Here is a 22,497-nt window from a genome sequence, read left to right on the forward strand (position 1 = left end):
TTAATAAGTCCAATCGTTCCTAGTTCCCTCGTGCACATGTCGCAGCGCCTCGAAGCGAACCCGATGCGGGCCTTCTGGTGCGGCCGCTACAAGTTATTGGACACTGCTGCTATGTAGTTCTCAATTGTCTTTCTCAACCCCAAAACTAGTCGCTTCATCTTCTAATGCCTCACTTCATCGAGTTCATTCCACATGGACTGTTGCAGCCTGCAATAGACCTGGCCAATCGTTGTGATGCCATGGCTTCCGCCCGCTACCCGATCTCGCAGGTGACGAGGGATGGTTCAAGAGCGGGGTTGATCAGCCCGCCCTCCCGGTACCGTGGTATTCAGCACTCTATCGGCGGCACATCTTGTGCCGAGTTCATGTCCAAACGAAGTGTCTCGGGAAAGATCGATCTCATCACGTGTGCACTGCACTTTAGTCGCGTACTCGGAGAGTCCTGGCGAGAAAGTAGCAGCCAACAACCCTACTGCTGGACGAGAAGGCAGCCAGACATAGGAGAGGAAGACTGATCAGCATGGCTGTTGCCAGTACCGTGATCCAGACCGTCTCTGAGTCTGCGGCATTGCATTCCCATAGGGACTCAGCCAGTCTCTCAGAGAGTGGCGGCAGCGATGTTGAGGTGGCCACAACCTTGAATTACTACAACGATCCAGGCGATGGCTCATTGCCTGAGCCGGTATATGTTCAAAAGTAAGGATGGTTGCTCTGCTTTCACACTGCCCTTCTCATACAGCAGCGCAGTGTTCGCTAATCACATCGCCTAATTCACAGAGAAACAGTCACTAACAAAAGGTCTCTCGTACCAACTCCGGTGACCGTAAGGGATATTACTGGGCATGAGGCCATGTTCACGCTTGATGGCAGCGGCTTCGAGTTATGTCACCACGAGGACCAATCCGGTTGCCGAGAAGATGGCTACCGCGACAAGGAGAGCATCGAAGTGGCATATTACGCTGAAATGGAGCAGCTGTTGAAGAAAGTGTAAGCTCCCAATTTCTGGTCCACTTTCCTAGATCACGACTTAGATCAACTAGGACCGGTGCCTCTCGGGTTTTCGTGTGGGACCACAAGACCCGCCGTGGTCCAACGAACTGGCACAACATGGGACCAGGAAACCAAGCTAAAAGGGGACCGATTTTGCGGACCCATGTCGACCAGTCCTATGCTGGCGCCGAGTCGTTGTTGCGATGGCTTTTGCCTGACGAGGCGGACGAACTGCTCAAGAGGCGGTGGCAGATCATCAATGTAAGAGCATCCATCATCGGACTCTCGTCAGTTAATTGCCCCCGGTGCTAATACGTCCGCCCGCCAACAGGCTTGGCGGCCCATTAAGACGGTCTACAAGGATCCTCTAGCAGTGGCAGACGCCAGAACAATTGCAGAAGAGGACTTGGTGCCCGGTAAAATCATATACACGGACCATGAACGCGAGTCTTGGACAGTCAAGCCATCAGCCGCTCACAGGTGGTATTTCAAGTACGCTCAGCGGCCCGACGAAGTTCTCTTGATCAAGTGCTACGACTCGGCCCAGGGCGTAGCGCGACGGGCGCCGCACTCGGCGTTTGAAGACCCAAGGCACATCGATGATCCATGGAGGGAAAGCATCGAAATAAGGACAATGGTGTTTTATGATGTCTAAGCAGGGCAGTCCAGCAAAGAAGACATTAGATCACTGCCTGCAATTTTGCAATGACTACACAGGTCAGGATGCCGTCCTTCCAATTGCATTCATTGTATGTGGAGGCCTGACAGAACTCAGGGTACCTCTAAAATGAGGGAGCTACATCGACGGGATGAACTGGACTCCGACACAGCGGCATGCCGTGGAGTGCCTGCCTCAAAGCAGCGCGTAGGTGCTCACACCATGCACCGAGGGTTACCCTCGGGACAGTGGCGTCCGGGACGGACCAATCTAGACAGGGCCCGGACGTACATGACTCTATTTTGCCGGGACACCAAATTAGGGATCCGATTGCTTTTCCAGAGACCCTTCGGCTTTGCAAAATCATTACGTGTGTTCGGGAAGCTGAACAAGGTAGCTCCCATAGCTATTGGAGCTGCCTTGAGCTGTGGGGGTTCACCAGGATGTTGGTGAGCAAGATGATAGACAAACCAGTTAACCACTTGACCTGCACCCCGCAATATCACAGCCTGGATATTACATTGCCGGTTTTAGCGTGGTCTCTGATAGATGGCAGCGCTGGCCTGGCAACGATTGGTGATGCAATCATTGCATGCCTCCTCTACTCTCGGCATCCAAAGGGCGTCTCGGTACCTTCTCATCAGCCGCCTGGGGAAGAGGTCCTACACTACTATCACAGCTGAGTGTTACATCCCGCTGGTAACGTGCTCAATGTCAAGGCCACCGGCCGAGCTCGGAGACGAGTCGCCTATGCCTCGTTGGCCAATGCCAACAATCCATGCTGGAAAGCAAGCCGCTGCACAGCTCCGCGGTTGCAGAAGATCAGTTTCGCAGCCCCGACCGAGGAGGTTACGTGACATCTAGGCCCAGCTGGGTAAATGCACTCGACGCGGGGGAGGGGAAACGTTATCAGGGGGCGGCAGTTGGTGCTTCGACTAGAACGCCGAGGTTGAGTGTTGGTGAGCTTGCCAGCTATAAGAAGAATCAAATGCTCTGCAAGCCGAGGTATATGGGGGCGTCCTACTTCATATACATCTTGAAAACTGCCGACATCCACGACCATCTACCTTGGTGCCAACTTAACGGGCAGAGTTGAACATTATGGGCATTGCAATGGATCCTCCGCAGAGCGTCGAGTGGAACGGGACCAAGGTCCCCGTCTATCCCATGGAGACGGTCGACTACAGCCTTCTTCTCTCGCAGGACCCCGCCGAGGTGGAGAAATTGGTGCGCTGCTGCGAGAAGGAGGGCTTCTTTTACCTTGACCTCAGGGGCATTGAGGGACGCCGGGTTCTCGAGGACAAGGAAGCGACCCTTGACCTCATGTATCGTTTCTTTGACGCTCCCCTCGAGGCCAAGAACGAATTCGGTCTCATTGCTCCCCATCTCGGGTAGGCAGCGCCGAACCATCCTTCAGAAGCCCGTTTGAAGACTGACACGAACAGATACGAGCCCGTGGGCTCACGGCGGGGTGTCCTCGACGACACGAGGGACGGCTATGAGATGATCAAGGTGGGATGGTCCGCGGCGATGCCTTGCTCCTGGACACCCTTAAACTCTAAGTCTTGCACAGGTATCCCGAGACGAGATCCAGCGTGACAGCCCCAAGATCCCCGCTGTGCTCAAGAACAGCCCGGACATGAAGATCCTCGAGCATGCCATTGCCAACTCCAACACCGTCACCAAGGTGATCCTGTCGGCTCTGTCGACGGGGACGGGCCGCACGGGCGCGGACCGCTTCGAGAACATGCATCGCAACGACCGGCCCTCGACCAGCACGCTCGCCATGATGCACTACATCCCCTCGGACCCGAGCAAGACCAAGAACATTGGCCACCAGAAGCACACCGACATCAGCTCCCTGACGCTACTCTTCAGCGACCAGTGGGGCCTGCAGATCCGGCCGCCCGGATCCCGCGAGTTCGGCTTTGTCGCGCCCAAGGAAGGTTGCGCCGTCATGAACGTGGGCGACTCGCTGCGCTTTGCGAGCGGCCACACGATGCAGTCGTGCATCCATCGCGTCGTGCCCCTGAACTATGACGAGCACCGCTACTCCATCGCCTACTTCCTCCGCGCCGAGGACCAGACCATGTTCACCGACAGCGAGGGCAGGTACATTACCGCTGGCCAGTGGCACGACGAGAAGTTCTTTGCTTTCAAGGCCGAAGCCGCTGTCCAGGCCCTCGCCCCGTCCTCCATGCTGCTCGGTGGCATGGTCGAGGGCGCCGAGGTCGAGCCGCCTAAGGCTGCGCCTACCTCTGTCAAGGCGGCCGCTTAAGATGAATCATTGCGGGCCGAGTGTGGAGTGGAACCGAGTGTGGAGTGGAATGTGGTTTGCGATTGAGGTTACGGGCGAAGGGCATGTTGCAGCGGACAGTCGTTACCCCTGAACATTGGTAGTAGTACCAGTATTTACGCATTGGGAATCGTGTTAGTCAATCGGATGTGCTTGAAACTAGTAAAACGCCCCCTCGAACCGCGTTCGTGCTTTGCCAGATCTTATAGGCATCCGCGCAACCCTAGTAGACCTCGACATGCCCCAGTCCTCCACCCACCACTTTCACTCTCGAACCAATCTCCAGCGGACTGCCCTCATGAATGATAAAGTGCTCCCTAACGTCCGGCTCCTGCAGTCCCAGCATCCTGTACACATTCCCGCTCACCAACCCCAGCGCATCCTTCTCCCCAATCCCGCCTCCGCTATTCGCATGCGCAATCCCAGCCAACAGCCCAAGGTCCCTCACCACCCAGTCTTCCTCCAGTCCAACAGCCGTAACCACCCCAGCGTCAACAAGCACATCCAGCCCCGTCCCATTCGTGAGCGGCGCCCCGGTCAACGCCCGCCTCTGGTCCCACGACACGCCAAACGACAGCATGGGCGCCAGCACCACCCCAACGCCGGCCTCGGCCAGCTCTCTCGCAACAAGGTGCGCCTCGCCGCCGCCGAGGATCACCATCCTGATCCCCCTCCCCCGCCGCTGGACACATGATGATACCAGGCATGACTCCGCAGCAGTAGCAGCAGCACGCTGCTCAACTACGGCTTTGACCCGCAGAAGCGCGAGGATGGTGTCGGCGCTGTGCACCGTCACAGCAAGCGGCATCTCGCCCGTGACGACCCGTTTGAGGAAGGCCTCCTCTATATACGGGTCCGGGTCACTCTCCTCGGGGTCGCCGTTGCTATTGCTATTGCTACCCGCACCGTGGTCCGTACCGTGACCGGTAGTAGTTCTACCCTTACCCAGCCCGGCCACCGCCCGCAGCAGTTTCGCTCGCAACCTGCCCACTTCCCCGGAAGTGGACACTCCATTGAGCGTCTTGACGGTTTGATCCAGCGTGTAATGCACCGCTACGTCCTCCTGGAAGACCGCTCCGCCCTTAGCACCAGCACCAGTAGTACCAGTAGTGGCAGTCACGGTCAAGGCGCCGGTCAAGAACCCAACACTCGTACCATGATGCGAGCGGACGTCGCCGGGGAGCAGTTTGGGCGCGGAGATAGCGCGGGTCACGCCGTAGCGCTGCGCGGCGCGCAGCTTGGCTGTGTCGAGCGCCAAACCGTCGAGTGCGCGGCTGAAGGTGGGCCCTGCGCCGTTGTCTGTTGCCGTGCGGTCGTCGTCAATTGAGTTCAAGCCGAGTGTGGACCCGATGGCGGTGAAGGCGGCCGTGATATGTCCGTTGCGCAAATGGATGATTCGTGTGGTGGCTTTGATGCTAGCGGTATCGGTAGTATTGGGAGGAAAGGGGCAGATGCCGAGGCAGGTGATTCTGCCCTCGGAGATGGTCAGGTTGAACGTGGCGGGGAGGACATTCGCGGGGCTGGTGATTGGGAGGTTGGAGTTGGAATCATTGGGGATCAGCAGCTTGGTAATCCCCGTAAAAATTACATCTCCATGGAGAACGGTTGGGTTCTCGACAATGGTGGCGAGGTTCGGATCCGGAGTGATGGTGCCCCTGAACGACTTGTTGAGTTCGAACGGGTGCTCGTACTGCGCCGTGCCGTCGATCCATACCTGCACCGGGGCGGCGCCGAGACTGAGCGGGTCGCTGTCCCACACCACAACGTCGGCGTCAAAACCCGCTTTTACCTTGCCGAGCCGCTGGCCCAAGCCCAGTCTCTCGGCAGGGGCGCTGGTCACCGAGGCGAGGGCGGCGTGGTACGGGAGTCCGTACTTGTACGCCTTTGCGGCTTCCAATACAACGTGTTGGGCGTTGAGTATCGGATTGTCGCTGACGTAAATTGGGACAAGGCCGTTGTCATACAGATGCTTGCCCGCATATTCAGAGGCGATGTAAGACTCAGCCTTGTACCACATATTGTCCGCAAAGAGGGCTAAAGCTGGCGGATCGTCACCCCAGGCTCGCTTCAGCACCTGGCTCGAACCGTTAGTTTCCCCTTGTCCAGATGACCTCTGCCGCTGCAGCGCACAAAGTGACAAAAAATTGGCTGGAGGGCTCACCTCTGGCACGAGATACGCCTGGTGGGCATGGTGAAATGCCCTCACAGGGAACTTGAATTCGTTGGTGTGATCGACGAAGGCTTCCAAGTCTGGCACAGTATAGCAGTGGACATTTACATGGACTTGCCCTCGAAGGACCCCAACTAGTGCCTCCCATCGTATCTCGTTGGGCAGATATCCTTTCACCCTGTTCAGGTCCCGGGACGCGGCCTGGCACCAGTCGTCTTGCTCTTGAAGAAGTTTAGAGGCCTGCTTGAACGCGTGGCGAAGCTCCCAACTTTCGCCGAGACGGCTCGTTGGGCCACGTTCGCCAACCTTTCCATGGATGTGCTTGGGGTTCTCGCCGCATGCCATCTTCATATACCGCCAGTTGCGGTCTGGGTCCGCGAGGAGGTCCGAGATGCTGATTTCGTTGCGTCCGTCAGCGCGGCCAACGGCGTGTTTGATGACAAAGGCTTCGCCGCCGATATTGTTACCGGAGCCAGGGAGGACCAAGGAGGTCGTGACGCCTCCGGACTTGATCACCTGAAGCTGGTAGTCGGTCGGCTGTATGGCGTCGATGGTGCGCACGTAGGGCGTAATATCTGTCGAGAGCTCGCTGGTATCATCGTTGGCCCGTATCGTTGGCAGTGAGTGCACCCCGGCGTGACTGTGCATGTCGATGATTCCGCTGGTCAGGGGCCGACCAGCGGCGTCATAGACCGACACATCGCTCGGCAGCGTTTGCGGGTCGAGGTCGCGGCTAACCTGCTTGATCAGACCATGCTCGATGAAGACATCGGCCGTTATCCAGGAGGAGTCGCCATTTTCACGGTCTGGTTCACCAACCCAGACAGTGGCGTTGCGGATGAGAGTGGGCCTGTGACCGTCGACATAACGAGCATTTCTCTCACGACCATATCCTATGGGGTCAGTTGGCTTCTTATGTAGCTTAGCGCACACATTGAGATCCTCCTGCAGCCTCTTGATCGAGAGACCATGCACTGTGACATCTGGGGCAGATGCTGGGTCTGGCCCTGGCGACGAGATTTGTCTCCATTGCGCATAGGCAATGAATGCCAGGCATGCAACGCCGAACAAGCGCTGCACCCTAGATCTGCGGACCCGGCTCGTCCTGTTCCAACGGCTTGTCGGTACATCCTGTGCCGTGCAGGAGGGAGGGACATGAGTCTTCTCCAGGTCCATAACCCCTTGCAATCGTGTTGTGATAGGAAAGGAACCGGAGAGTCTAGCGGAGGTCAATTGGAGCGAAGGTGAAGATGCAGTCTATGCCTTTGCCAGGAAAGACTGCAATTGCCCTTCGCGATCGTCCCCCAAATCTGGGGTCATCGTGTTGACGTGCATCGATGATCGAGGACCTTGAGGGTAGCGTCTCAGCAAGCCGCAAAGTTACACCTGAATGTCAACATAAGTTACTTTCACATTCGGCTGTTACTTCTCCGAGACTCAAATGGCTTAGCAGGGCGTATTCTCGCGGCAGATTGCGGGGTAAATACCATTCCCGTCATAAGTTCTACCGTAGGTATGTGTATGCAGGTTTTGCCATCCCGCCATGGCAAAACTTTGGATGTCGCGAAAATCTAGGGGTTACAGCAGTTGGCGGCGGCCAGGCACGAAACTTGGACGGTTCTGCGGGGCGAAGCACATCTGGCAGCGACCCATGCTGCCTGCCCGTCAGCACCTGCCCAGAATCCATGCCGGCTCCCGCATGGATTATTGACGGCAACAGGTGCCGCCAAGTGTGGTGAACTGCGGTTGCACAATCTGCAACAACCACAGTTGCTGTCAATCTCGCACCTCCTAATTCCAGGTTAGAGGACTGCGTCGTCTGCCTGACAGGCTGACGCGGTGAGCCACTTTCTGTCCACTGCAAGCACACAGTATCCGCGGGACGAAGGAGGCCAGGAGTCCAGGACTCAAGAGCTGGTGTACTGGACGCAATCTTCACGACCGAAATGTCGTCCGTACCAAGCCTAAGGTGATGGATGATCCTTCACCCGTGTGCGCCTTGGCAGGGGCCGAGGGCATCTTAAGGCAAGGCAACCAGAAGGTCTGGTATGATGGCAGCTTGAAATGTGTGGTCCGTACCTTCCCTCGGAATGCGGGAGAAAGCGTAGGTACAGTACCTAAGGAGGCTGCGACTTCTGTTAGTGAGGCCAAATTTCTGTATGCAAAAACGATCCTCTCGACTACCCCTCTTAACGGGACCGTCAGTCTGAGATTGTCACTCAGGTTTTCCCAGCACGGTGCGTGATGTCAACTGACTGGTCGCAACCTACACGTCCGAACCTGAGACCAAAGGCCTTATCGAGGCATCACACAACACTCGGCAGCATCTCTCCAGAACGCCCTAACAGGCCAAACCAACCTCTACAAACTCCCAAACCACCCCGTCCCCTCCCCCATCATGATCCCGACGATCAACAAGCACCAACCTCCCCTCCTCCTCCTCCTCCTCCCCCTTCGCTTCCGCAACCCTCATCAGCCTCCCATACCCATCTCCACCATTGTTATCGGCAACGACCAAATCCATAACGTACCCACCCCCTCGTCCACGGCCACCAGGCCCGGGGCAGCGCCTCAGACAGATATACTCCCACCCGCGATGGTGCGGCTGTGTCGCGCGCACATTGCCGAAGCAGTCGTGGCCCAGGTAGGTCCCCGACGCGACGTTGCACAGGCCCAACCACCCCGTTTCGGCGTTCTCCACGCACCGCCAGTACCAGCTCCCTTGCGCCACGGAGGCCGGCGACACGGGCAGAAGGCGGAGCGCGCCGTCGGTTAGTGTCAATGCCCTGGTCGTCACGGCCGTGTTGGTGTCGGTGTTGATGTCGGTGGTGGCATTGCTAGTGTGCGTGAGGATGAGGAAGGGGCGCGGGTTGCGGTTGGGGCTGGGCGCGTGTGGCCACGGGGTCGCGTCGCGGGTGAGGACGAGGCACGGGTGCAGGCTTGAGAGGTAGTCGTCGGGTGAGAACGGGCGGGTTGGGGAACTCGGTCGGAGTGGCGATGGGAGTGGGAGCGATGAGAGGTGACGGTTATCGGGGGCTGAAGCAGTGGTTTTGCTGTTCATGTTACCGTTGCTATTGTAATCTTGTTGGGCTTGTGTGCGGTCGTGGTCGTGGTGCGCTTCGGCGATGGAGGACGTCTCCGAGCCGCTGGAGGATTCCGGCGTCGCCAGTCGGTATATCTTACCGGCCGCTTCGGGCGCGTGTCCGGGTTGTCGGAAAAACATTGTGTCTCAGGACTAGGATATCTCGACGATGGAAGGGTTATGTGAGTGTGTGACTTCTGCTCATGGCTTAAGCAGGCGACCGAACCTCAAGCTTACACCAGGGCAGGCCCAAAAGGCTGTATATACGACCGAGGCGAAGCAACGGCAGACGGCGGTCGGCAGCGCAGCAGTGAACTTGTCAAGACACAAAGGCGGAAGAATGTAAACTCAGTTCACGGGAAGCAGATGCCTTATCGAGTTCGGATTGGGCTGGAAATGTCCCAAGCGGCGAGCCCAAGCAACCTACAGTTGCTACCAACCGCTAAGCCAACCGCGCTTCGATATCTGAGCAGAGAGCACGGCCTAAACACGTCAGGCCGTGGCGAACTGGCAATCCCTCCGCTGGAACCTCGCATGTACCCAACCTCGTTGGTCGAGCGACATTGCTTGGTCGAAAGTCAGCTGTCCCAAGTGCGGCTGTCATGGACATTTAATAATTCACGGCAGCTTAGAAGTGTGTTTCGGGAACCAAGGGGGACCAGGGTGTAGTACGTCCAACGGAGTGGAAGCACATACAATACTTGAGTCGGTCCAACTCGTCCACATCGATAGGGTCAGGTTAAGGTTGCGGTGGTAAGTCGTAACCACTGGTTCAGCAGCTCCTGGCCTCAACTTGCAGTGGCTTCAAGCAACAAGTGCAGCAATAAATGTGCCTGGGCTCTGGACCGATCCTGACACCAGCGAGTGATTCAAGAGGCCAAGGCACAATGAGAGATGAACCTGCCGTTTATTAATTTTTTAAACCTGCGAATGATACCTTACCAAAAGCGACGAGTCACCAATCAATGCCATAGACCAAGCTTTTCCTTGGGTTGAACCGGAGCAGACTGTCCACACGAAACCGGAGCTTAGCCACATACGGCCTAGTGCCCCCAACATGTCCACCCATCATGTCCACACACCAATGGCACCGGCACAACATGACATTTTCAAAATTGCATCGCATTTCCATCGTCATGGCATTCAGCGGGATGCTGTCATGCCCAAGGCTTTCTCTTTCTCAATCTGAATCGCTTCAACAATACGCGACCCCTATTTAAGCCGCGTCGTGTCAGTCAATTGCACGTGCGAACTTACAATGATACCGGACCTCAACCCCAACCGAACCAGGGGCAAGCTTAAAGGCTAAGCAGGGTCAATCAAGCCGTCCGAACCGCTAGCCACAAGCAATGCGACACTGGCGAGGCGATTCAAGCAGCAAGCAGCAACAGCACTAAAGCTATGCACTAGAGACGGCCCATGGGAGAATAATATAAAGGATGTTGGACATTGAGCGCAACTCGAGCGATGCGTGATGCGTGTTGCGAGATGCGACGTGTCGGGATTGCATGCATGCCCCTGAACAAGATGGCGATTTGAGATGTCATGGCGATGTGCAATCCGATATTTGTATCGTATGTCTGTCCCAGCCTCAAGGCTATGATGTCATCTAGGAACACGCTAACCATGTAAGGCTAGACTATTCTGGCGTTCGGCAAGAAAAGCAACTTCAGGCGTCCAGACCGTCACTTCGCGAGCGGGGGTAGGCGGTCAGGCCAGGTAGTGTTTTGAGCTTGTAGAATTGAGGTTATTATGTTCTCAACGCCAATTCGCTATCTCTATGCTTTCAGACAGCGTTGCTCAGCTCTGTTTTGCCAGCCTGTTGGGTGGGCAAATGCCGGTAACTTTTGCGTTGCGAGCTGGGAATTTTGGTGGGGATAGCGGACCCCTGTGTGGATCACTCCGATCTACCACAGCAGAGAACACAAGTCGAACTGTAGCGCGTGTACTGCAAACTGCGCTTGCCACTCCAGGGCCTCCGACATCCAACTTTTCAGTTTTCACGCATCTGAGCTAAAACACCACCTGACAATTCCGCCGACCGCAACTTCGTCAACATCATGTGCTACATCTAGAGTACCATGAGACGGTCTACAATCTCGCCTATTTTACTGCCGACATCGAATTTGGCCCTGTCGGAACGCAATTCCACGCTTGCGCGGTACGGAGGCGCCTTTCCGAGTGCCAGGTAGCTGGTAGCGCCTGTTGCCTGTCTCCGTGGCCTTCCATCAAGCCGGCAACGACGCGCCAGGATGGATGCTTCAGATGGCTATCGACGGCTCGAAAAGGAGTTTGATTGGTGGCTCATTGTCGCTGCCTTCTTTGTCTCGTTCCTCGGCACCTTTACGTCGACCCAGCTGTAAGTTCCTACTCTTACCGCCTGTCCAATTCCCAATATCGCGCGGTTCAGTGCCATACTGATCAAAGTCAACGCTATGATATAGCATGATCCAAGCGCAGCTATCGTCGAACTTCCTCACCGTCCTCACATGGATCGCCATTATCAGTCTGACGTTCGGTTTCTGCGCTTCATGGAGTCTGCATTTTGTGGGCATGCTGTCTTGCAAGCTAGACTTGCCCATTGGGTTGGATATCGGCGCTACCGTCCTCAGCGCGGTTCTTGCTGTCACATTCACCTTCGCCGCACTTGGAGCCGAACTGCTATGGAAGCGCTACAAGGCCGACAAGCGGCGAAATGCCGCCAACCAGCGCAAATTACATCCCATCGTGACGGACGGGGTGAATCTACCAGATGGGGACTCTTCGATGCCCCTTTTAGGGGACGACTCAACCAACAGTCGTATAAGCGGGGAAGGGGATATTGAAATCGGCCGCATCGATGCCCTTCCACAGCGAGCTGAGGCGTTACCGACAGTCATTTCCTCGGGCATATCAAACCTTCCTCGTCGTGCCTCAGATCCCTCACTTTCGGTGGATAATTCGTCAAGCGAACCCCGAGGCGCCGGATCACAGTCCGAGTTGAGAATCGGATCAAGTCAGCTGGACCTCAAAAGTATGGCCGACCACGGGGCTGCCCCAACACAGAACGCTTTCGTCGCGACATATTACGGCATCTTGAGTGGCATGTCCTGGAAAGCTGTAGTGATGGGCCTTGTCTGGTCACTTTCACTGACGTGCATGCATTACGGAGGCTTGATGGCCATGAACATCCCGGAAGGCCGACTAACCTTCAACCCGGCACTGGTTATCGCTTCCGCTATCATTTCTTGGGTAGTATGTATCGCGGGATACATCTACATGACCACCATCGAACCCCATCTCAGTCAACAGGTGTTATTCTCCGCGATTGCTGCTTCGGGCATAGCTGCCATGCATTTCACAGGTGAGACCTTTGCGATCCTTACTTGGTTACCGCTAGGTGCCCTTTGCCATACTGACTGACGACGTTAGGATTACGAGCAACCACTTTCTGGTCCCGGCTTCCGGCTGCTCAAGTCGGAGGATATCCTCTACAGCTTCCAATTGCTGTCTGCACCGTCGCTATCCTGACTTGCACTCTGGCTAATGGTCTGCTCGCGCATAATGCAACCGTCTCGCGCAACAAACTTGCAGAAATCGTTTTGACACGGCGAAAGCTATGGCGGGCGCTGGCGCAAAAGGAGAACGCCGAGTTAGCGGCAGCGGCGAGGAGTAATTTCATCGCGTCCGCTTCTCACGAGATTCGGACGCCTCTTCATCATCTGCAAGGCTACAGCGATCTGTTATCGAAAGCCAATCTGAGTGACGATGCGCGTCAGCTTGTGATGTCGATTCAGAATGCAACCAAAACACTATCTCTCAGTAAGCCGACCTCCATCGTCAGGTTACTCACTCCTCTAACCCTATCTAGTCACAAACAACGTCCTGGACTGGTCGAAACTCGAGAGCGACCGAGATGCGTCCTGCCGCTTGGCCCCGTCAGATATGCGATCAGTTTTCGAGTCCATCCTCGTCCTTTTACCGCATCAAGACGAACAAAATGATGTCGAGGTCCTGGCTGTAGTGGAACCGAGTGTTCCGGAGTCCCTCCTGCTCGACGAGGCGTATATTCAGCGGATTTTAGTGAACCTGCTTTCGAACGCTCTCAAGTTCACCAGCAACGGATTCGTTATGCTGAGCTTGGAGATGGAGGACGGTGACCTGATCGCTAAAGTACGGGACTCGGGTGCCGGCATTCCATCGTCGTTTGTTCCCCGGCTCTTCGAACCATTTACGCAGGCGAAGACTCGGGGAACACAGAGAGGGACCGGTCTTGGTCTCAGCATCGTCAGGCAACTCTTGAAAAAGATGCAAGGCGATATCTCCGTGGAGAGCCGGCACGTGGACGATGGATTCAGTCCTAACGAAACAGGGACCACTTTCACGATCCGGATACCAGTGCAGATGTCACCAGCACCCCAGCCTGCGTCACGACACAACATGGAGCCGAGCACCGTCGCGCTGTTTTCTCCACCTCCGCGCTTATTGGAGGGACTGAAGATAGCGTGGCAGCTTTTCGGCTACGAAACAGTTGTCGTTCACCACTACTCCGAGTTGGCGAATTACCAAATCAAATATGCATGGGCCGACTTTCGATACCTGTCAGAGAATACCGAATGTTTACGGCACTTGCTGAGCCAAGAGCACCTCACAACGTTCGTGCCGTTTGAGCACCAGGAGTCGCTGCAGCAGCTTCCTGGCGTACTCTCGGCGCCACATTTTGTTCCGCTTCCAAAGCCTCTAATATGGCATACCTTCTACAAGCGTATTGCTATAGCTTCTCAAGCCGCCGCTGCTATTAAGAACCCCCCACCGGTGGAGGCCAACCCCAAGATTGAAGTAAGGAACGGTTGGCAGAAACTGCGTCCCGAAGAGGAGAGCGTTACACCTGGGACCGTCAACATCCTCCTGGTTGAAGATAATGCGGTGAGTGTGACCCCTCAACAAAATTGACAGAATGATAGCACGCTGACACGAGGGTTCCAGGTCAACCAAAAGCTATGTATCAAGATGCTCTCCTCTCTGGGATACTCAGTTTTGCTCGCCAACGACGGCGATCAGGCCATCGAACAGGTCATGAAACATGACGCAATCATCGACTTGATCCTCATGGATCACTCAATGCCCGTGAAAGACGGCGTATCTGCGACACAGGAGATTCGCCTTCTGGAAAACAGCGGCAAACTATCTAAGCGGCATCCGATCATTGCCTTGACGGCGGTGGTGAGCACAGAATCAAGAGCCCAGTTCAAGAGTGCTGGAGCCGACGATTTCCTTGCGAAGCCGTTATCATTCGCAAAGCTAGAGCAGACTCTAGCCACATTCCTAAGGATCGAGTAATTTGCAGATGGCTTGTTTTGGCGTCTAGAGTTGTATTAAGGTTAGCTCCCATTCCGTTCGGCGGGTCAGCGTTTTTGAAGCCGAGGGCTTTGCATGGTTTGAAGGCGTTGAGAGGGCGCCGGTTTAACAGGACACCATATCTGGGACATGTCCCATCCGCAGCTTGCATGTTGCGGTCTATTTCAGGAGTAGGCGGATTATTAGTACCTGCTATCTTGTATACCATACAGGGGGTTTCTAAAACGCGATGGCATAATGAAGTATTAGAACAGCGAGAGGAATGAATATAAAGATGGAATGATGAAATGCATGTACTAGTAGTAGATATCTGATGCTAAGCAGTTCAACTTTCTGGCAATTGGCATCTCACTGCATCTGTGACTAAATCATAACGCCCTATCACACCTAACACATCTCAGTGTCCCTCCGGACTTCCGGGATCAAGGTGGCAGTCCTTCTGGCAAAGACATCAATGGCCGCATGAAGATCATCCAAAGTCTTTGCCGCGAGGAAGGACGAGGTGCAGGGCTGAGGCGTCCATAAAGGGCAGTCCGTCCACACCGAGAGAAACAGCAGTATATCGTGCGCTCGTACGGTTGAAACATGGCAGAAATAGGATGATCCACGGGAGGAATAAGTTACGTAACACGGACAATATGTATTTATCTGCCTGTTCCATAACCTCAGGTATTTTGTGACTTGACTTAAGGAAGTGCCAGTGGGTTTGAAAAGGCGTTGTCAGGGGGGCGACTGACAGATCCAGTCCAATCTAAACTCGTACGTGACACCATTAAGAGTGACTCGATTGCGTGAAACTAAATCGAGTGCTAGTAGCAGAAGGGCGGGCATGCGAGCTCATGGCAACTTAGCTGTTTGACTGAGAATTTGAGACCACCCTATTGACATAGGTACCTATTTAACCAGTACTAACTGACGTTATTGTTGGCAGGCTAGTTGTTCCTGAAGACAATTCAGGTAGATGGCATTATATTTGGTGGCATAAAAAAAGCACCTTCACCGTCTCCTAGAACCAGATCAGACCTCTCTTCAATCCCATCGTGACTTGGAGCCTGGCAGGCAAAAAAACAACAAGTTGCGAGTTATTGTCATTGAGCGCCAACTCTTCCAGGATCAAAACCACCCCAGGTACCTTTTGTACCTGAACAACACCAAATACCTAAGCCGACAATGTCGGATAGCCAGGAACACTCGGCCTTGCCACCCCCGAGCGACAAAACGCAAAGGGTTTACCGATGCCAATGCCGGTTCTGCCAAGGCCACTGCCCGACCAGACTTGCGCGTGATTATACCATCTGCAAGTTCTGCCTCAGAGACTGCTATATGAAGTTCTGATGAGGCAGTCAGGCAGGCACCCGGGTGTCACCGAGGCATGCTTCTGCACTGCAGTCAACACAGGCTATACTTTAGGATGGCCTCGAGAATGAGAGCTTAGCGTAAGGAATGAGACTGACATATACCTGAATTTTCCTCCGTACTTACTGTAGAGTGTGAACTGAATAGATGCTAGTAGTAACCACATCCGTAGTCCGCGGACACATTTGGAGCAAAAGGGCAGGCATCCTAACATGAAGTCCAACTTATCAACACCGTGGCACGTACTTACCTTACGGCTGTGCTGAATTTAAAGTTTCTGCCTCCCCTTTTGGTCTGATACCTGACAGCTCACCTGCTTGACTCATACTACTCGGGCTATAGCTGACCACATCGCTGGCAGGACAGTTGTTGTCATTGATGTCAAGATTAAGGTCACGGTAGATGTCTATAGACCGGATATAAAGCATCTCCACCTTACCCTACGACCGGACATCTCTTGCAACCCGTCGTGTCCTCCAGATTGAGAAATCTTAAAGTCTTTTAAGTCTTCAACTGCGAATTTGAAAGCTCTAGATATTCAACGGTGACCTTCTTCTCTACACCAAGACCCGAGACGAAGAAATTTCAAGCAGTACCTACTACCTAGAATATCCATCATGTCGAACAGTCGATCGAGCTGCCAGGAACGCCGGACATCGCCGCCCGTTTGCGAAAAGTCGAGAAGAATTTACCATTGCAATTGCCAGATTTGTCGAGGCCACTGTGGATCAAGACTCTATGTTCGCTGCGCGATCTGTCTGTACTGTGTCCAAAATTGCTACCAGTCAGTTCCGGCCCCGGCCCCAGGGGACACATAGTCGGACCTAAGATGGCCGCGAGGCTGTCAGCCAACATTGTAGCTGAAACTCCGGGGCATGCTTCTATAGGCGACAAGTTGAATGGCAACCAGGGGAAAGCAAGAATGCGGAACTCTCCTGGTGTGAGGCATGAAAAGGGGCAAGGGCTTAAACAACCAGGGGCACGTAGCTGATGGATAAGGTACCTAAGAACAGTGGAATGGGTTTGGGGTGATAGGGAGGGTGTCTTTGGCAGCCTTGACCCTTCACCTTTTGTACCTCATGTCACGTTGGAGCCATAGCGGCGTGGTGCATTGTCTTTTCTGCTGCTTTAAAAAGACCAGTAGTACCAATAGCCTAAGGTACCTAGCAGTACGTAGTACGGGTACAGTATTGTGTTTACTCCTATGACATCTTCTGCATGACCCAACTACTAGGACCTATTAGGGGACTCATAGAACGCTCACATTACTACTGCTTTCACTTATTACCCAAGCATGCAACTTTTGCAAGGTCCTAGAAGGTGGGTAAATTTGGAAGCTAGCAGGTGGTCTATATTACTACCAAGATCTAAGGAGTAAAATAAACCGAAGTGAATAACAATCGATCCGACTGTATACTGTCGAGCTTTAGGCCCAGTGTATCTTATACTACGAGTACTTGCTAAGTACCTATCCCCCCAAAGCAGCAGGTAGGTACCTAGGTTCAGGGGCACAGAACTTCATAGAGTATCATGCTCAAACCAACCTCAGGCTCTGTACACTTTCACGTTGCTAATTGCTAAGGAAAAGCCAGCCGCTGGGAACACAGGGCTATGTACCAGACCTTAGGTCAGGTACGGGTAGGTATCCAAACACCCGAATGGTGGTTGAGTTACTAAGTACCTAAGGTACACTTAGCTTGAGCTGAGTGAACCCATACTATCGGTTGAGAGGAAGTGGGTAATTTCAGGGACCCAATGATGCCGAAGTTAACGAGGCTTAGCGGAGTAATGTTCATGTTTCAATTCTTTTGCAACATGTTCGCCACAACCTCGTGGCTGACCCACGACTACCTTACATGTATCCACGCCGCTTGTTGGACGGATCCCCCGCTTCGCTCTCGGGCAGTCCATCGGACCTAGTCGTACGCCTTTGTGACGGTGTTGACTATGCTGCCGTTCTCGATGAACGTGTATTGCGTACCGGCTTGCACGTCGACTCTGTTTTGGTCGATCCAGCCCTTCTCAAACTCAATGATTTTTTGATACTCCGGGTCGCTGACCAAGTTGCGGAGCTTCTGCGGGTCTGACACCCAATAGATTGTGGCCGCGTCGTACGACGCCATCTTCCATCCCGCGTCGCGGCCCCCCTTGAATGTATCCAGGTCGGCCTGGAACTTCTCCTTGAACGGGTCTGGTGTCAAGTACTTTTCTTGTGTTATCATACGGTCTCGAGCATAGCCACATGCAAGGAGAGTCAGAGACTGGATAGGGGTGGGAGTGTGCTTACAAGTTCACAACGTTCAATTCCATGCTTATGGACCACGGCAATGAAGCGTGGAATCTGCTCCTCGAGGTACCATTTCATCCAGGTCTCCTCATCTTTGGACCTGTCCCGATGGTGGAGCATTGAGATTTTGAGCATCGGCATCTGCTGTTGCTGCTCAGCCATGTCGAATGTTGGGTCCTTGGCAAAGTTCAAGGTTGGTTGGAGGCCCAGAAAGTCTAGTAGTGTCTGGGTGGTGAGGTTGTCTACCGTGCCGGGGAAAAGGTGTAAGAAGAAATGAGGCTCGGTCGAATTGAATCAAGTCCGTGTATATGTGGTGACAACGGTCCAGGTAAGCAATACAAGTTAGGTGCACTTGGACAAACGGATACGACGGCATGCATACAGCATGGAATCTACCGACACGGAATTCCAGTCGGTATGTTTGCTAAACCACCTCACCTGCAGCCAGCAGGCTGACCAGACGTTCGCCCGAACCGCCCAACAGCCCGTCGGCTACATGTAGCCTAAAGATTCCCTGCCTCTCCCGTTACCTCAGCGGCGTGCAAGGAAGCGGCGCGGTGAGCATGTGTCATTCATTGTTGGGTGATATTATATTCCATGCAGCCGCAGTGTCACCTACTAGTAACACATTCCGCATTTGGCACCAACAAGAAGCGCATGCAAGTTAAGCGACCTACATCTCGGAAGGCTGAAGCAACCAACAGCGATCTGCATCAAGACAGATGGTACGCGGAATTAGGGGCAAGGAGGGGAAAGGCAAGTCCGGGGAGGACAAACACGAAAACACAACACAAAAGCAAAACAAGAATACCTGCTAATGCAGTAGGATAGACTGAATTTACTGGAACGAAACAACCCTCATGGCCGGCCTCGCCCTTCTCCGTGTCGCGCCGCTGTTGTCGGCAACCAGTTACATCACCTTCACCTTTTCCGAGGACACCTTTATCCGGCCGCTGGTGCACACGGGGCCCTCTGCCCCCGCGACCGAGCTCCGCCGGCACGCGAACCGCATTCTGCCGGCACATAACACCTTTGTCCGGCGCGGCCTGCCCTTCATCTTCCTCAGTTACCCGCTCAGCATCGCCACCGCGGCCGCCAACCTTGCCCGGCAGGACGACGGGTCCCTGAGCTTCGCCGGCGACGCCGCGCCCCGGGCCCGCGCGGCCGCTGCCTTCTATACCGCGGGGATGGTGCTGAGTGTGCTGCACTTCCCCTTTGGCCCTGCCGCCATGGCCTGTCTCAATCTTGTGGGACAGGACAAGGGCGTGGACGATGATCCCAAGGCTGATAACACGGCGGCCATGGCAAAGTGGCTGAAAATCAATGCCATTAGAGGGCTGGTTGCGGATTTTCCGTCCTGGGTATGCTATTTCATTGCATTCTTGTGCGTTATGTCTTGAGGGTGACTGGGAAGTTCTGCGTCATGGTAGTATCAGCGGTACCTTAACTATCATAACATGAGAGGTGCACCTCAAGCACTACCTTACCTAGTACTTAGAAGAGGAAGCGACTTCTGAAAGAGAGGAAGCGGTTTGAAAGCGCTCATCCAAATAGCAGCTACATAAAGGGTTGCAGCTTTTGGACCTGGAAGGAAAGCCAACTTAAGACCGAAGAATGAAGATCCTGTTTGGCTCCATGTCCCGCGCTTTTTACCCCTGGACAAAACACGATGTGCTGAATTTGCCGCCGTTTTAGCCACTGATGCAAACAAGTAGGTGTGTATAGTGACAGTATTGACTTCGAGTTACAAGCTGAGTGATAATAACCCGCCTAGGTTCGTAGTGGCTAGCGATATTCAGTGTACCAGCTGCGTTGTGTAAGCTAAGGTACCTATGCAGAGGCTCATCATGTAGTATGTACAAATAGATCCTAGGTACACCGATAATCAACGCCCCTGACGTCAGATCAGATGCTATCAGATTCTTGAATGGATTGTTTTATGGCCATAATATGCTCCTGTAATGCTGCCTGTCGTTGAGCCATAACATCTACAATGGCTACGACTTCCTGATGACACGAACTCCTGTGTCCAGCTCGATTTCTATGGCCGCCCAATGGTCTGTCCTGACAAGTAACCGAGCTGTTGCCGCCCTGTGCAGCCGGCCATATGCTGGAGCCCGTGACTGTAGTGTTGTTGAATACCGGAGACTGCGTCGTCCTCGTAGAAGAGCCCGATGGAGAAGATGAAGAGGCACCAGAAGTCAATTTCGATGTCAGTTGGTGTAACCCGCGTGTAAGCCGCCCGCTCAAATGACTGATCAGTTCGGTGCCCATGACGATCTGCGCAGTGGATGAGGATTGCGCCACCGTGGCTTCCTCAATATGCGTATGAATCGAGAGGCACACGTGCTTGAACAGGTCAAAGATGCGCTGATAGCAGGCTAATTGCTTTTGTAAGTGCAACCCCCTGACATGAGGACCCCTGGAAAGACGGCTCCTTACCATATATGTAGAGGAAGATGCTGGCGTCGACGCCGCCGCATCCTACATCATAGTTGTCCTCCGGATACATGGAGAGGTCGATGGCCTGGCGGCGAATTTGAGCGTCCAGCCGCTTGGTCTGAAGGCCTGCAAGCCCCCCGGGGGAGAATTGTGGGAATAAGGGATGCTTGTCGCAGCGATGTCCCCTAGACCCCTGCCCAGCCTGTTCCATTTTCCTTAGCAAAGAACGTGTGATGCTGGTTATGTCGTCGCAAAGACCTGGCGTTGGTGGTGCCGTGCCCGCCCGTGCCTTAACCTCGTATATGCGCCGATTGAGCTCCATAAGCTGCTTCATTTCTTCAAAGACCGCCATGTCGGGCTCTGAATGGAGCCACTCTTCATGTTGCCGTAGAGGTTCCTCCAGGATCACGGATGCTTCAGAAACCGGCAAAACCAGAGACGTTGGGTTTGGTGGAGGAGGAGTCGGTATGTCATCTGGAGATTGCTCCGAATCGTCATGGCCGAGCATGAATTCCGGAATTGATACACGGTGCTCTTCCAGTAGGGCTGAAAATCCGTCCAGACCCTGGTCGGAGAGCGCCTCAGACCATTGCCCCTGAGGCGAGAAAACCCAGGCAAGGGGTCCAATGGGCTGAGTTTGGTCCGAAACAGAACAATCTCGCATTGGTACTTCTGGTGAAGATGACGAACTTGTGTTCCGTCGTACCTTGTTACTAGTGCGTGGCCGGCCGCTGGGCTGTCTTGCTGGAGAAATGGTTAGGATATCGGTCTGTGATATTCACGCTTGCAATTCATATTGGAGCAGGTAACAACTTACAAGCATACTCACAAACAGCTCCAGCTCGTGCGCATCTCAAGCAGGGTGAGATGGTAACTGTGGCAGCATCATTGTCGAGACCAAGTTCGCCCCCTACGCGGGAACTGCGCCGGCCTTGACAACGAACCTTTAGGTCACGGCATCGGTTGCAGGTTTGACGGAGGGGAAGAGCGTTCTTTGTGGCATCGAAAGCCATGAGGACGGCGCGAATCGGATCGCCGTCTACCTTAGGTACTTAGGTATTTGCCGGCGTATTCGACGTTATAAGTGATGTTGACATATACTAGTACAAGTACATAACAAGGCCGAATCCACGGGAGAGTTCGTTGCACAAATAAGGCAGGTACCTTAATGATGTTCGCCTCCCAGCCAGTGCATGTTATCGTCATCCAAACGGCCCCCAACGGCCCGTGATGCCCAGCGCGTAAGGCTTCGTGACCGTTCCATTGGCTGTGCGACCTCCTGTATGTGACAGGCCACTTATATCCGGTCGTTGGCTCCAAAGTTCCAACTGCCACATAAGTGGCACTGTGGCACGGGGTAGCAATACAGACTGGTCCTGTCCCTATCTTGCTACCTACCTAAAGGTACCTATATTGTGCTTATCCGTGACGGGTCCCATGAAGCCCCGCGCCTGTGTTGACTGGAAAGGTTATACGCAGTGTCAGCCTTGCAAGCTTTCGTCAGCTCTGTGTAAGGATGCGCCGAAGGGAGTGATATACCATGCTCTCGGAAGGTAAGACTAGATATTAAGTGAGTATCAGGGTGGGCACCATACCGATGCAAGCCAATGCCGGCTCAAGTTGCTGGTGGCGGCCCAGCGCGGGAATTGAAATCACCGGAGGAATATTCATGCAGTTGGTACCCTTCCAGGTTGCACAGGGTAGGGCGGGCCGTCGGCAGCTTTCGGCTCCTCAGCAACCTGAAAAGGTGATTGGACTGCAGGCGAAGTCCAGAAAGCGGTTTACATAGAGCAACCCCTTCCCCCATTCCTCTGCTACCTTAGTACCTACCTTACATATCCTGTTGTAAGCCACCATCAACTTGCAATGTTGCGGCGCT

General features: G+C 54.2%; 9 protein-coding genes across 9 annotated transcripts; 5 read left to right on the forward strand and 4 right to left on the reverse strand.

The window, feature by feature from the left end:
• Window positions 1-262: 262 nt before the first annotated feature.
• On the forward strand, window positions 263-1,680 carry N656DRAFT_518902 (uncharacterized protein). The gene is made up of 4 exons (XM_064809939.1): window positions 263-696; window positions 778-987; window positions 1,041-1,251; window positions 1,322-1,680. The coding sequence occupies exons 1-4, from the start codon at window positions 521-523 to the stop codon at window positions 1,643-1,645; spliced, it is 921 nt and encodes a 306-aa protein (XP_064664785.1). The 5' UTR covers window positions 263-520; the 3' UTR covers window positions 1,646-1,680.
• On the forward strand, window positions 1,535-2,500 carry N656DRAFT_518936 (uncharacterized protein). The gene is made up of 2 exons (XM_064809940.1): window positions 1,535-1,707; window positions 1,766-2,500. Exon 2 carries the CDS (start codon window positions 1,825-1,827, stop codon window positions 2,329-2,331), a length of 507 nt encoding a protein of 168 aa, XP_064664786.1. The 5' UTR covers window positions 1,535-1,707; window positions 1,766-1,824; the 3' UTR covers window positions 2,332-2,500.
• Window positions 2,501-2,749: 249 nt separating this feature from the next.
• N656DRAFT_793312 (putative 2OG-Fe(II) oxygenase family oxidoreductase) lies at window positions 2,750-3,926 on the forward strand (the record flags this gene model as incomplete). The annotated part of the gene is made up of 3 exons (XM_064817152.1): window positions 2,750-3,039; window positions 3,094-3,160; window positions 3,222-3,926. The coding sequence occupies 3 exons, from the start codon at window positions 2,750-2,752 to the stop codon at window positions 3,924-3,926; spliced, it is 1,062 nt and encodes a 353-aa protein (XP_064664787.1).
• Window positions 3,927-4,167: 241 nt separating this feature from the next.
• On the reverse strand, window positions 4,168-7,484 carry N656DRAFT_763741 (uncharacterized protein; the record flags this gene model as incomplete). Its single annotated transcript, XM_064813303.1, has 4 exons — window positions 6,106-7,484; window positions 4,851-6,018; window positions 4,655-4,787; window positions 4,168-4,615 (listed from the first exon to the last, which is right to left on the reverse strand). The coding sequence occupies exons 1-4, from the start codon at window positions 7,288-7,290 to the stop codon at window positions 4,168-4,170; spliced, it is 2,934 nt and encodes a 977-aa protein (XP_064664788.1). The 5' UTR covers window positions 7,291-7,484.
• Window positions 7,485-8,056: 572 nt separating this feature from the next.
• Window positions 8,057-9,519, reverse strand: N656DRAFT_519057 (uncharacterized protein). Its single transcript, XM_064809941.1, has 3 exons — window positions 9,423-9,519; window positions 8,385-9,358; window positions 8,057-8,240 (listed from the first exon to the last, which is right to left on the reverse strand). The coding sequence occupies exon 2, from the start codon at window positions 9,335-9,337 to the stop codon at window positions 8,456-8,458; it is 882 nt and encodes a 293-aa protein (XP_064664789.1). The 5' UTR covers window positions 9,338-9,358; window positions 9,423-9,519; the 3' UTR covers window positions 8,057-8,240; window positions 8,385-8,455.
• Window positions 9,520-11,448: 1,929 nt separating this feature from the next.
• N656DRAFT_772724 (uncharacterized protein) lies at window positions 11,449-14,515 on the forward strand (the record flags this gene model as incomplete). Its single annotated transcript, XM_064813951.1, has 5 exons — window positions 11,449-11,555; window positions 11,641-12,539; window positions 12,608-12,997; window positions 13,047-14,101; window positions 14,162-14,515. The coding sequence occupies 5 exons, from the start codon at window positions 11,449-11,451 to the stop codon at window positions 14,513-14,515; spliced, it is 2,805 nt and encodes a 934-aa protein (XP_064664790.1).
• Window positions 14,516-17,805: 3,290 nt separating this feature from the next.
• N656DRAFT_793315 (uncharacterized protein) lies at window positions 17,806-18,338 on the reverse strand (the record flags this gene model as incomplete). The annotated part of the gene is made up of 2 exons (XM_064817153.1): window positions 17,806-18,093; window positions 18,177-18,338. 2 exons carry the CDS (start codon window positions 18,336-18,338, stop codon window positions 17,806-17,808), a joined length of 450 nt encoding a protein of 149 aa, XP_064664791.1.
• Window positions 18,339-18,706: 368 nt separating this feature from the next.
• N656DRAFT_785512 (uncharacterized protein) lies at window positions 18,707-19,999 on the forward strand. Its single transcript, XM_064816405.1, has 3 exons — window positions 18,707-18,932; window positions 19,008-19,887; window positions 19,951-19,999. The coding sequence occupies exon 2, from the start codon at window positions 19,037-19,039 to the stop codon at window positions 19,574-19,576; it is 540 nt and encodes a 179-aa protein (XP_064664792.1). The 5' UTR covers window positions 18,707-18,932; window positions 19,008-19,036; the 3' UTR covers window positions 19,577-19,887; window positions 19,951-19,999.
• Window positions 19,880-22,127, reverse strand: N656DRAFT_785514 (uncharacterized protein). The gene is made up of 3 exons (XM_064816406.1): window positions 21,436-22,127; window positions 20,619-21,362; window positions 19,880-20,557 (listed from the first exon to the last, which is right to left on the reverse strand). The coding sequence occupies exons 1-3, from the start codon at window positions 21,629-21,631 to the stop codon at window positions 20,082-20,084; spliced, it is 1,416 nt and encodes a 471-aa protein (XP_064664793.1). The 5' UTR covers window positions 21,632-22,127; the 3' UTR covers window positions 19,880-20,081.
• Window positions 22,128-22,497: the final 370 nt, after the last annotated feature.

The sequence above is a fragment of the Canariomyces notabilis genome, assembly GCF_033297395.1.
Source record: "Canariomyces notabilis strain CBS 508.74 unplaced genomic scaffold N656scaffold_47, whole genome shotgun sequence".
Classification (NCBI taxonomy): domain Eukaryota; kingdom Fungi; phylum Ascomycota; class Sordariomycetes; order Sordariales; family Chaetomiaceae; genus Canariomyces; species Canariomyces notabilis.

Bases quoted from the DNA above. Each gene is read 5' to 3' on its own strand.
- N656DRAFT_518902 (XM_064809939.1), top strand. From the start codon at position 521: ATGGCTGTTGCCAGTACCGTGATCCAGACCGTCTCTGAGTCTGCGGCA. The intron at 988-1,040 runs GTAAGCTCCCAA...TAGATCAACTAG, and splicing joins GAGCAGCTGTTGAAGAAAGT to GACCGGTGCCTCTCGGGTTT. The intron at 1,252-1,321 runs GTAAGAGCATCC...GCCCGCCAACAG, and splicing joins GGCGGTGGCAGATCATCAAT to GCTTGGCGGCCCATTAAGAC.
- N656DRAFT_518936 (XM_064809940.1), top strand. From the start codon at position 1,825: ATGCCGTGGAGTGCCTGCCTCAAAGCAGCGCGTAGGTGCTCACACCAT.
- N656DRAFT_785512 (XM_064816405.1), top strand. From the start codon at position 19,037: ATGGCCGGCCTCGCCCTTCTCCGTGTCGCGCCGCTGTTGTCGGCAACC.
- N656DRAFT_785514 (XM_064816406.1), bottom strand. From the start codon at position 21,631: ATGGCTTTCGATGCCACAAAGAACGCTCTTCCCCTCCGTCAAACCTGC. The intron at 21,363-21,435 runs GTAAGTTGTTAC...CCATTTCTCCAG, and splicing joins AGCTGTTTGTGAGTATGCTT to CAAGACAGCCCAGCGGCCGG. The intron at 20,558-20,618 runs GTAAGGAGCCGT...AAAAGCAATTAG, and splicing joins CATCTTCCTCTACATATATG to CCTGCTATCAGCGCATCTTT.
- N656DRAFT_519057 (XM_064809941.1), bottom strand. From the start codon at position 9,337: ATGTTTTTCCGACAACCCGGACACGCGCCCGAAGCGGCCGGTAAGATA.